The following is a 12,363-nucleotide window of genomic DNA, read 5'->3' as shown; positions in this document are numbered from 1 at the left end:
AAAGCAAGCCCCTCAATGTCGTTCAGCATCAAAGCGCCATATCAAAATGAAAAATACAATGCATCTTAGAAAAAAAGGTCCAAACATCAGCCTCAAGAAGCACCTCTGGCTGGTTACGGACGTTTCCATTATCCTGTGTAATGCTGTTAGCATCACCCATGCTCTAATTGTTCTTCCCAGCCTATTGTGAGTGACTGAGAAGCGAATGCAATCCCCACAGCGATGTGTGAATTCTCAGAGCTGGAAACTGGGTCAGTGTTGGCCCTTGACTGTCCCCTAAAGCCCCAGGGGCAACTGGAGGTTGGGTCAGTAGGGCATCTCTGTCCAATAATACCCCATAAGCCTCAAGTAGTTAAATACACCAGGAATTTATTTAACAGCCTATACATCAGGCTTAACAAGATACACTTCAGTAATTGGTGCTTTTTAGCATGAAGATGGATGTATGGAGAGTGCGGTTTGAAAAGGTTGTCACATTAGCTTTGTCCTGAATTTGTTCGATATTAGATGGTTTTATTTTGGCAAACAAGAACTGTAGAATTCATAATGAAGATAAAAATGCATAGAATTGACTGTCACTGTCCCGCTAGCGGGACGTTTAAGTTTACTTCAATATATTACAATTAAATCCTTATCTAATCATGACAAACTATATATTGTTGGAAAGGTCTAAGACTCCTAAATAGATATTTTAGGACTGTTTTTTTATTACATTACATATTTTAGTAGTTATCATAAATTAGGTATCATTTGAAATCTTATGATCTCAGAATTCATCCTGTGAAAACAGTTTTGAAATTGGACATTGCGTTACCATAGAAACGGTGCTCTAAATTATTTTATCAGGCTCCTCCCCTTTTGGGCATCATTATGTTTCATAATTTATGATCAAAATCTTTTCTAATCTAAAGGTCTGAGTCTCAAGGTTCCATATTTTGTGACAGAAGTGATATTTGGACAGAATTTTATTAATCTGTTACGGCAGAATGCATACAATTAAATTCAATGGAGTTCAATGTCACCCGGTGGCTATTTCGGGTATTACGCCTAAACAAAATCTCATGGGAACTTCAGTTTTTGTGATATCAACTTCAAATTGAGATCACAACTTTGTTAGATATATGGCTTTGATTTTATAGTGATTTTATAGTAATTTTATAGTAAAAATATTTTGTAAAATATATTAAATAAATAATATTTGATTTACTGTAAATTTAAACTTCCATAACTTTCACGTCAGCAATAATCTGCTATTTTTTCCCTTTAAAACAAGACCAAACTTAGGTCTATACTCCAAAGCATTCTTGAATTACAACCATTTAAGTTTGAATAGTGCATTTTAATGTCCAGTTAAGGGGTTAAAATGACTGGGGTTGACAGTTAAGGGGTTAAAATGACATCAAATGTAATGTTCAACAATTTAATATTTGCCACCCTATATAGTAAGATAACTTACAGTTCTTTCAAGTTTCAAAGTAGTTTTGGCATGTTAATGAATATGGCTTAATATAAGTTAATTTGGTCTTGGTAAACTAGATCTTCTACGCTGTTGCTGTTGAAGAGGAAGTATGGACTTGCTACTGCTAATAGATAAACCAACCCGGTCACACTAAATCCGTCTCTATAGCACGCATTGTGTTTATCGTGCAATTTATATGCGAAAATGAGTTTTTACGTGCATATGATACGCATGGGTAGGTTTAGTAGTGGTGTGGGGTACGTGTGTATTATACGTTTGGTTAGGATTAGTGGTGTGGGATGCGTGTGTATTACACGCAATAAAGTGCGTATCAAATGCACGCGAAAACTGCGTATCATATGCACGTAAAAACTCATTTTCGCATATAAATTGCATGATAAACACAATGCGTGCTATAGACACGCATTTTCATGAGACCAGGCTGGATAAACAGATGCGCTGCTGCATGAATAGACATACATAAATCCCGTAGCAGATCTAGACAGGTGGAGCTGGGGGAGGTGGAGGGTTTCAGAGGAACTGTGCAGGACTAGCCTACAGGAAACACTGAACCAGACTTGGAACATGCTGAGCAAGCAATCTCATTGGCTGCAGGATCAGCAGAGGCCAATCAGCTTGTGCCATGCAGTAATGGTGTGATTGCTTGCAGATTACATGTAAAGGACCTAAGTCTGCATCATCTAGAGTTTGCATCTAGCATCTAGTGACTGAACTAGATAATTAACCAAGTTTTCACTGTAGCATTTTTTTTTTTTTTTTTTTTTTTTTACTGTGAATAAATAGATATAGTAGGCTAGTTATACTATTTTTGGTAAAATATTTCTTACAACTTTGTCATGATAAACTGTGTATTAGTGGTACAACTGACACTAGATCAGTCAAATTCATATAAAAACAACTGATAATGAAACAAATGAAAAAAATGTATGTTATGATGATATAAAGTTTGATGCGCCTCATCTCTTATTTACCTCCAGAAAATATGACATCACAACTTTTGAGCCAGTTTGTCCAGTTCTCCTCTCATTTAATATTGGTAATTTGTTGTTTCTTTATGCGTCACATGATTTGACAAGCATGCCATATCCATATATCACATAGGAGATCAGAACACCTTGATAACAGAGAGAGTTTGAGCCACTGCAATTCAACAGCATGCAAATATGTTCTTTCACAATTGTACAGAAAATGTACTTTCCAAAATGGAAAAGGCACTTCCTATTTCCTGTTCAAGCGTTCTGGATATTATAGGTGGAGATTCTAACTGTATATCATTGATATAGAACAAGAGACAGAGCTTAATAAAGTTGTGTCCTGTGAATTGCAGTGATTTACTGTAGTATGCCATTTCAGTATGGTGGTTCTCTTTGTTTTTGCTCTCTCTCTCTTTCTTTCTCTGTTTGTAATTCACCTTGCGATTCAACTTAAGGGCTTTGTTTTTTATTGTTCAAACACAGACACACACATGCGCGTGCGCGCACACACACACACACACACACACACACACAGTGTCCTCTCACATTGACTTTTATCTCTTTAACCATATATATTTCTGTAGAATAGCTTCAGTTTTGCAGCTGATCTCTTCCACTGTACAGCAAATCACAATAAAGACCCAATAAAATCGAAATGGCTTTTAGTCAAGAAAGATTTGAGTCAGTGTCTATTAGTTTTGAGATCATTTATATGCCAGTGTACTCCTGAAAGTTATAAAAAGAGACAGTATACACTTTATCTCCTTGAAAACAAAACAACATATATTGACAACTCATCTCACATTCATGGGTGTGTCCAGATTTGTTGTCCAATAAAATGCTGTTTAGAATGAGAATTTTCGGTTACACTTTTTTTTTAAGGTGACGTAAATAAGCAAGTACTGAGTAATATTAATTAACCACATTTACTTACTAGAGTTACTAGGGTTCAGTTTAGGGTTAGTTACTTGTAATTATGCATAATTTACTGTTATTACTATAGTAAATACATGTAGTAATTTAGAAATGTGTAACAACGTCACCTTAAAATAAAGGGTTACCGAATGTTTCCTCCTTAATTATGAATATAACCTCTCTTTGATTAGCAATATCAAGTAGCAAGTCACTGTCAGTGTGCGCAAAACGATCACTTCATCTACGACTAATTTTGAAAGTGTCTTGCGTCACTGTGGCTGTGACGTAAAAGTCAAGTCACCTTTATTAGTAATGTAATGTTCTATATGAATGCCAGGTAAAAGAGATGCGTTTTTATTCTAGATTTAAACTGACAGAGTGTATCTGCCTCCCATCTACCACCAGCAGTCGATTTTGATATTCTGGATATTATCACCTGGCCAGAATTTTGAGATTGCTGTAGACTTGAAGGACTATAATGCGTTAAGAGCTCGCTCAAGTAGACGTAAAAAGAACGAGCCTTTCATTATGTCCTGACCAAGGTCAGATTATGACATTGGCATGCCTTGGGCATCTGGGCACAGATGTTTGCACCATCTGTACACTGGAAGCGTGCTGCGTAGTGTGACGCCACACAGCACAACTAGATTGTGACAGTATAATCCACAAGTCTGGCTTGCATCATTCTGCACTTGCTGTGTGGAAGAGCATCTTTGATTGTGATGCAACAGTCCAAGCTATTATGCACTGCATAATCATAATAATTTCATAATTTCTGCAGCTCATCAGTGCCCCTGCTGGTCTTTGGCCTGGAAAAATTCCCGACGTTTTTGCGACGCTTTCAAAACAAAATGTCCAGTGAGTGGCACGAAAAGCGTTATTTTACATATGCATTTGATTACATATGATATCACTTGTTTCTGCTTCTTGTTTTGATGTGTTTTGATCAGGAGATTCAGTACTCTTTCAGAAGATGTGTAATAGCGCCCCCTACTGTATAACAGTGAAAACATGGAAAGCTCGCGGAAAATCGAACCCGATCCGAATTTTTTTTATGATGGACGAAAGTTTCTGAGGCACTGTGTAAACGTGATTGACACAACGTGAGGTCGTATTTATTTTTTAACATGCGAAAATTTCGGACGAGAATTTCAGATTCAGTGTGCAATGACCTTTCATCTTGATTTTACAAGTCTTTGAGCTCTGTTATCATGATTTGTGTTTCACGGGACTCACCGAGCGCTTGGCATCACAAATGCAATGCTGTATCAGGTGAGCTACTGAGCAAGTTTACTATGCCAAAAAAGCCAAACATATGAATCTGATCATGGCTGCAAACATCAAAATGTATTAGCTTACAAACCATGGTAAAGTGCTTTGAGGTCATAACATAGTATTGTGCAAGGACGGTCCAAAATTCTCCTCCGAAATGTACGCATGTTAAAAAATAATTACAACCTTACGTTGTGTCAATCACGTTTACACACTGCCTCCGAAACGTTCGTCCATCATAAAAAAATGCGGATTGGGTATCATTTTCTGCGTTTTTTGCATCCGTCGAAAGCATTTTGATAGGTGATTTGACAATTCAGAGCCACCGTACAAGCGAACGCCAAAATCCAGACCTGTTCAGAATCAACTGGTTCATGGAAATTGGTGGTCTTCTTTTTAATATGTGGTTCCAGTATCGCTAGCAAAGCATCAAATTGAGCCACTGACATCCTGAAGTAAACTTTGAATCACTCGGGATAATCCCTCAGCTCTTTGATAAGGAGGTGGAACTCTCCTTCCTCTCTACGCAATCTCAGGATTGGATGGACCCAATATTTCTTCTTTCTTTTTCTCTTTTTAAGAGTTTAAGAGTTTACTTTTTAAGAGTTTCTTTTTAATGTTTACCATGCCATGGGTTTTTTGGACAAATATTATTGTGCCTTTAGTCTTTAAAACAACATAAAGTAGTATATCTCTTTTATATTTATGTGGTGGAGTCTGCTGCCACTGAATAACACTGACAAGTCCTCTCTATTCAGTAACGTTAGTCTGACGAAGTTACGTTAGTAATGTAACGTTAAGGTCCTTGCACACTAACATACGGTGCGATATTTCAAAATATATACTGTAATTGAGTGTGTATACCATAAACAGTGACGTGTCGAGGTGTCTCTCTCTCCTGTTTGAAAAACGCGGACCAGTGATTCTGCTTTGCGAATCGCAAATCAAGCAGTGATTGACAGCGCTCTGATTCAATGGCGTTGGGCATTGTCATGTTGACAGTAAATCTAGCCCAATGATGTTGGGGGGGGGCACCAGGGGGGCCAATCATATTCCAGGGTGGGCCGGTGCCACCCCGTGCCCCCCCTCTAGACACGCCCCTGGAGAGAGGACAACATAATCATCCTCACTGCTTGAAGACTCCATTTTGTTTTGCGATTTTTTTTTTTTCGCACCGATTTTAATTCGCGTCGGACCCAGTGTGCAAGGTTTCCGTGAAATATGAGGATGAATATTAGGATGATGAATATGAAAAAACGCATACGAAAATTTCAGACTTAGTGTTCAAGGAACTTAAAGGTGCAATCTGTAAGAATGAAGAAGCTAGTGGTCGAAATAGGTACTGCAGTCCAAATTCAAAATATCAGAGATCATTGTTTCCCCCGCCCCCGCCTCTTCAGACTCGACGCTCACACGGGTTGCCAGTTTGAGGACACGCAACAGGAACGAGCGCAATTGACAATGAAAGCCGAGGAGACTTACACACTGTAAGTTGATGAGTTGATTTATCCACGTTTTAATATGCTCTCGTTCATTAAGATTTTTAGATGGATATCGAGGCTTTTTAGGTCGGGTAGAATCTGCAATCTCTGACCTAGTTTGTTTGCTGGCTGCAATACGCTGTGGTTCCTGTCAACTGGCATCCCGGGGTGTCGAAATACTATTGGGTGAACTGGCAGTGGGCGAGATCACACAGACTAAAACAAAAACCGACAGACAACACGGAACATGTAAAATAACTGGCTGTAGAAGTGTTTTTCAGAGAAACGAGTATGTGAACTCAGCATATTTCCTAAATATCTGCAAACATATTATGGTATTTTTATGCTTTAGTAGAGTAAAAAAGTTACTTACAGCACCTTTAAGTCTGAATTATTCAAAAGCCTACCCCTGTAATCCCAATTTACCTGGAAAGGAATAAAAGTTGTTGGTGTTTTACTGTCAATAGTGTTCATTTCAGCTGGAAACTGCAGTGAATTGTATGTAAAGTCACGTCTTTAAAGTTTTGCAAAAATGTAGGTAGAAGCACGTTTTTTCCAATGAGTCTAGGTTGCCCGAATATCTAAACTTCCTGTTAATGTCAACGAAGGAAGGCTATGCTTGTCATGCTATTTCTAGCTGACTTGAAAGAAGACAACCTTTCTGCCTCTAACCACTAAATATCCAAGATGAGTAATTTTGTTCCCCGTTTCTGAACGAATGAAGGTTTCAGTAACCAAATCTCACTTATGAGAAAGTAATTAAACGCCAGGTAGTGGTTCGTCTCAAGGGACAGCTCTTGAAGTTCTGTAGATGATCTGTAAAACTGTAATTATCATTATCCAGTCTCTGAACCCCCAAACCGCACTGCACTCATCTCTCCAATTCCACTACACCATCAGAGAAATAGCCACAGCCAGCTGGTATTAAGGTCATTATGTTTCATTTTCGGAGGGGAATGGCTGTCCAGCGCCCATGTTCCTGGACACACACCACACAAATCAATAAGCTCATCCAAGGTCACAAAATGGGCCTTACGTAAACCGGCTTCATTAGTAATCATTACACAAAGCAATATGTGTGGAAATTTAACACATTCATTAATGAGGCTTAAAATAGACTCTCGTTATGTAAACTGTGTGTGTCTGGCGTTCTTCTGAGGGAGTGTCTGTGGACTTGCCAGGTAAGAATGAGGATGGATGATTATATTGTAAGAGAGAAAAAGATGATTTATGCGCTTAATTAGAGCGAGCGCATTCGGGGCGATTGACAATAAATTCTCATGTTTTTTTGAGGACGAGGCTCTGACAGTGACGGGACAGTGAGGGACGTGAGCAGGCTTTATGATGTAAATAAAGTCTCTGTTGCAAAGCTAAGCTGCTTTGCTGTCTACTGCTTACTTAGGCAGCTAAAAGGTAGCATGCTAGCCGAAATGGAAAAGAGATTTGTTGTGCGAATGAGAGATGCAACTCACAATTAATTTCAAATAACTATCTACAATAGCATGTTACAACTTAAGCCTAAGCTATACTTAAGTTTTGACGTGAATACTTAGCGTGTCTGTGCTATTTCTCTCCAGAAGTTATGAGCAGTGTTCGTTACAGAATACATGCCCCAAAATGTAATTTGTAACGTATTCCGTTATGTTATTGAGTAACGTATTCTGAATACTTGGATTACTTCCACACTGAATTGCATTTTATAAGTGTAGGAATGCGGTGCGGTGCTGATGCGGTGGTGACGCGTTCATGTTACATGTAAGGGTGGCGCTGCCAATAAAGCACCTAAAAGCAGTCACAAAGAACCGGCAAAAGTAATGATTATGAATATGTCAAATATAACAAGGAGATGTTTTAATTGTTTTATTAATAAACAAGTGTTTTCTGTGTCAGTGTCGACTGCAAAGATGAAGTTGACGATGCTGACTCGCGATCTTCGCAGTAGTGAACCCGCCAGAGAGAAATGCGCATTTCATACGGATTCCATAAGCAGAGAGCAGTCTGTTTTCTTTCGTTTTGAATTGTTCTGTTTAAAAGTAGACATGTCTGTGAGGCAAGTATAACCTTATACGCTAAGTTTCGGTTCATTTATGAGACGAGCTCCAGTTCACACGCCGGCGCCTCCGTGTCGTGATTATCTATTGTCTGCTATATTTACTTCTTATTTATTACATCCAGGCAATTGGTTGATGAAACATTTATTAAAATTAAGATACAATTAATACAAAACGAAATTCACTTTAAAGAAAGGCTTTGTGCTTTCTGTTTGAGGTCTCTGTGAAAGTTTTAAAGCAGTCTTTTAGTGCCGCTTTCAGAGCGCTCACATCCGTAACATTGTTTTTTCCTCATAAATGCGCACATGAAAAATTAAATAAAATGAATGTTTTATGTTCTGTGGAGAGCCAACCCTTCTTCATCCTGTGGGTAGTATTACTTTTGGTTTGCGCAGTGTAATTCATAGAAGTACTAAAACATATTTTGCCACCTAAAAGTTAAAGATTTTTTGTGTCACGCATGTTTATTTCCCTCATATTAAATAGAAAACGCATGTGTAGACAGATATTTTTCTAATGTCTGGACTCCTTTATTAAGTATGAAGTATTTGAGTATGGATATATAAACAGACGTTTCAATATATTGGTATTAAATGCAGTTTTGACTGCAAATGTCACGTCCATAACGCTGGAATTTATTTTGTGGTGTAGGTCTACGTATTTTATAATGTTAACTTCAAATAATACTTATATTAATTTAAAGATGTGGTAGCATTGGATCTGGGGTGTGTTTCCCGAAAGCATCGTTAGCCAACTATGGTCGCAAGTTCCGTCGTTATCAGCATAGGTCAACGATTTGGTGTTTCCCGAAACCATCGTTCCAACGAACGTTCGTAAACAGCATCGCAAACTTGTGTGGTTGGAACGACAGCTCTCGAGCTGTGGTTAGAAGCATAGTTTCTAGTTTAAATGAGATGTAGACTGAATAAATCCTAATCTTTAGCAAAATAAGCAAGCTGACATTCAGTACAACCCGTGTTATTTATTTAGAATACATACAAATGTAATTTACGTCTTTTAGTTTGTCAAGAGATTTAAAGCACCGTTTTTGAAGACTGTGCATGTGCGAACGTGCTCTACTATGTAAGAACGAGCCAAATATTGAGTCTGGTAATAAAGCAAAATAACTGAGAAAAATTAGAAATGGTCTTCAGATGCCATGTCTGTAACTTATATGACAAAATCTAGCGTTAATTCGATCTCAAACAGATTAATTAAAATAAGTTATTAGTCCACCACGTGCGAGACGTCATAAACCAACGTGGTTGAACGATACTTTGCGACATACGGTTTCGGGAAACAGTCGTGACTAGCTAGTTGATTTCTCCAACGATGCATTGTACTATGGTAGTTAAGCAGCGAGCTATATAGTTGTATGGGAAACACACCCCTGGACGGGAAGGATAACATGGGTGTTGGAAGGGGTGTTTTCTGTTTCATATCGCATATCGTTACAGCCCTGGTAGCTACCTGATACAACTATAAAATAGCACGTTGACCAGTAAAACTACAGCAGATAACTAAACCTGGCTAATTAAAAAAAATTACTTACTTTAAGATGCTTCTTCAGGTTGGAGGTGGAGTCTTTGGACGCTGAAAGGAGGTTGGTTGCTGGCAAGCAGAGGTTGCACTGCACAGTTATATTTCGTTCTCCCTTCTCTTTCTTTAATGTGAAATGCTGTTTGAATTTCCAAGATAGAAACGCATTCTTGCCCTGGCTCTGTTGTTCCGGCTCCATCTCTACCTCTAGCTCCCGCTGCTCCTCTTCCGACTCCATTGTGACTGATCACGCAAACCGCGCATTTTTTCATTTTCATATTTGGGGCTTCTGGGAAATGCATGGAGTTGCCTTAATTTATTTAGAGAGTGAATAAACTTGTGAAACAGAGAAGTATCGTCATGTAATCCATTGATTTCAACAATGTAACTGTATTCTAAATACCAATTGTAACTGAAACGGAATAAAGCTACTCATAATTTGTATTCTGAATACGTAACGCCGGTACATGTATTCCGTTACTCCCCAACACTGGTTATGAGTGATTAAAATGTCTTTGCACTGGTTTAAACTAAGAGTGTGTGTATCTCTTAACCCTCTCACTCAGGCATATATTGCTATTGAGTCTCCAGTAGTTTGTTTGACTCATCTGTTTGGTTAGCTTTTTGACAAACTAATTAGTGCAAAAAAATCCAGGCTCATGTGCAAGTTAGGGAAAAATTTGGCTACACGCCTATTATGTTCATGATGAAATTTACATGTCATGCACACTGAGCACACACCCTACGCGTAACCAATGTATCATTCCACACCCTAACATTTTATATTATACTGAACAATTTTTCAATTAGACCCTTTTAATTAGTCTGGTTATTTGTCTTATTTTTAATTATTATTATTATTCTGACCTGTGATATGGCTGCATTTCTTTGTATGAAAGGTTCTATACAAATAAATTGTTTTATTATCTTATATTTATTTTATTTCGTTTTTTTATAGTAGATTTATCTCTTCATCTTCCATCTGCCACCTTGGATGAATTTTCACGGCACTGTTTTGGAATCACCTAATTTACAAAGGATACATGGTGTACTACTTTCAGAATTTGAAAATAATAATAATTTGTATATTACTTTGGCTAGTGTATATGCTTTTTTTAATTAGACCATTTTAATCACACTGGACTTTTTAATTTTTTTATTATTAATGAATATTTATATAATTCTATTATTTTTCTCAACCTTATTATTTTCCTTTTTTGCTTTTTACTGTTTAATTAAATTAGACCGTTTTAATCAGACTGAACATTTTCTACAATATTTTTGTCTCAACCTTAATTGTGTTACTTTTTATTGTTGTTATTTATCTTATTTATTTGGTTAATTCCCTGTATTTTTTTATTTATTATTTTGATCCGTGATACACTAGCTGCATTTTATGTATGACAGGTGCCATACAAATAAATTGTATTATTATTTATTATGTTTATTTTTTTATAGTCGACATTCTCTTCATCCGCCACCTTGGATGTTTGTTTTTTTTCACAGAGCGTATAAAATGGAATTGCTTTATGCACAAATGATATATTGGCGAAAATGATATGTCTTAGAAGCAGCAGAGCTAAAACTGTACAGCAGGAAGAGAAAGTCTTATTACATGTCTGGTTCCTCAAAGACTTTTTCTAAGGTTGGCTTGTTCTGTTGGCAAGACTTGTGGCATTAATTTGATGGCTTCTAGGAGGATTTAAAGAAATGTAAACCAATTCCATACTATTGATCAGATGTTCTCCAGATATAATCCTTTTCTGTTCCATCAAGCTATTTTACAAAGCTGGCATTGACTTTTCAAACTGTCACTCACACCCTTTTTCTCAGGTCGTGCCCTGCTGCGGTTGAATGGAGAGAAGCTGGAGAGGATGGGTATAATCCAGGAGACGCTGAGACAGGAGGTCCTGCAGCAGGTCCTACAGCTTCAGGTCAGAGAGGAGGTGCGCAACCTACAGCTGCTCAGCAGAGGTGAGACTCCAGCACCTGGAACAGACACAACCTAAACAATATTACTGCGGTTGACATTAAAGGATGGCCCATGTGAGACAGAGACTCATTCAAAAGTTGCATGAAGCACAACCCAACTTCCCTAACAATAATAATGCAATTTATAGTGTGCACTTCCAACAAACACAAGTGGATTCAGAGAACAGAGAATTTTTTTTTACTAAAAGTACTGTATATATAATTACATTTATATTATATTATATTATATTATATTATATTATATTATATTATATTATATTATATTATATTATATTATATTATATTATATTATATTATATTATATTATATTAATCACTGTTCAGAGGAAGTGAATGAGAGGAGCAACTCAAAATTGTGTTACAACATCTTGGCTAACAACATTATAGGCTATATATATATATATATATATATATATATATATATATATATATTGGCACCATTTTAATTAGACTGTTTTTTTTATATATATAAATATTTGTATTATATTTTTAATTTTCATGCAATAATTCAATTTCATGTAATGCTTGTTTAGGGTTTTTTAAAGTAATAAATGAATTATTAGCCATTCACAAATATAATATAATATAATATAATATAATATAATATAATATAATATAATATAATATAATATAATATAATATGATATAATTAGTGCTGTC

General features: G+C 36.8%; 1 protein-coding gene across 2 annotated transcripts in view; it reads left to right on the top strand.

Annotated features, from left to right (window-relative positions):
• The window catches only part of samd10b (sterile alpha motif domain containing 10b), a 68,824-nt gene that overhangs the window by 46,965 nt on the left and 9,496 nt on the right, over positions 1-12,363 (top strand). For both annotated transcript variants that reach the window (XM_084428977.1, XM_084428978.1), the window contains exon 4: positions 11,546-11,686. In XM_084428977.1, the coding sequence (XP_084285103.1) occupies positions 11,546-11,686 (141 nt within the window). The remainder of the gene's footprint in view (positions 1-11,545; positions 11,687-12,363) is intronic.

Source organism: Rutilus rutilus (genome assembly GCF_951802725.1).
Source record: "Rutilus rutilus genome assembly, chromosome: 13".
In the NCBI taxonomy this organism is placed as follows: Eukaryota; Metazoa; Chordata; class Actinopteri; order Cypriniformes; family Leuciscidae; genus Rutilus; species Rutilus rutilus.
This window is presented reverse-complemented; position numbering and strand designations above follow the sequence as displayed.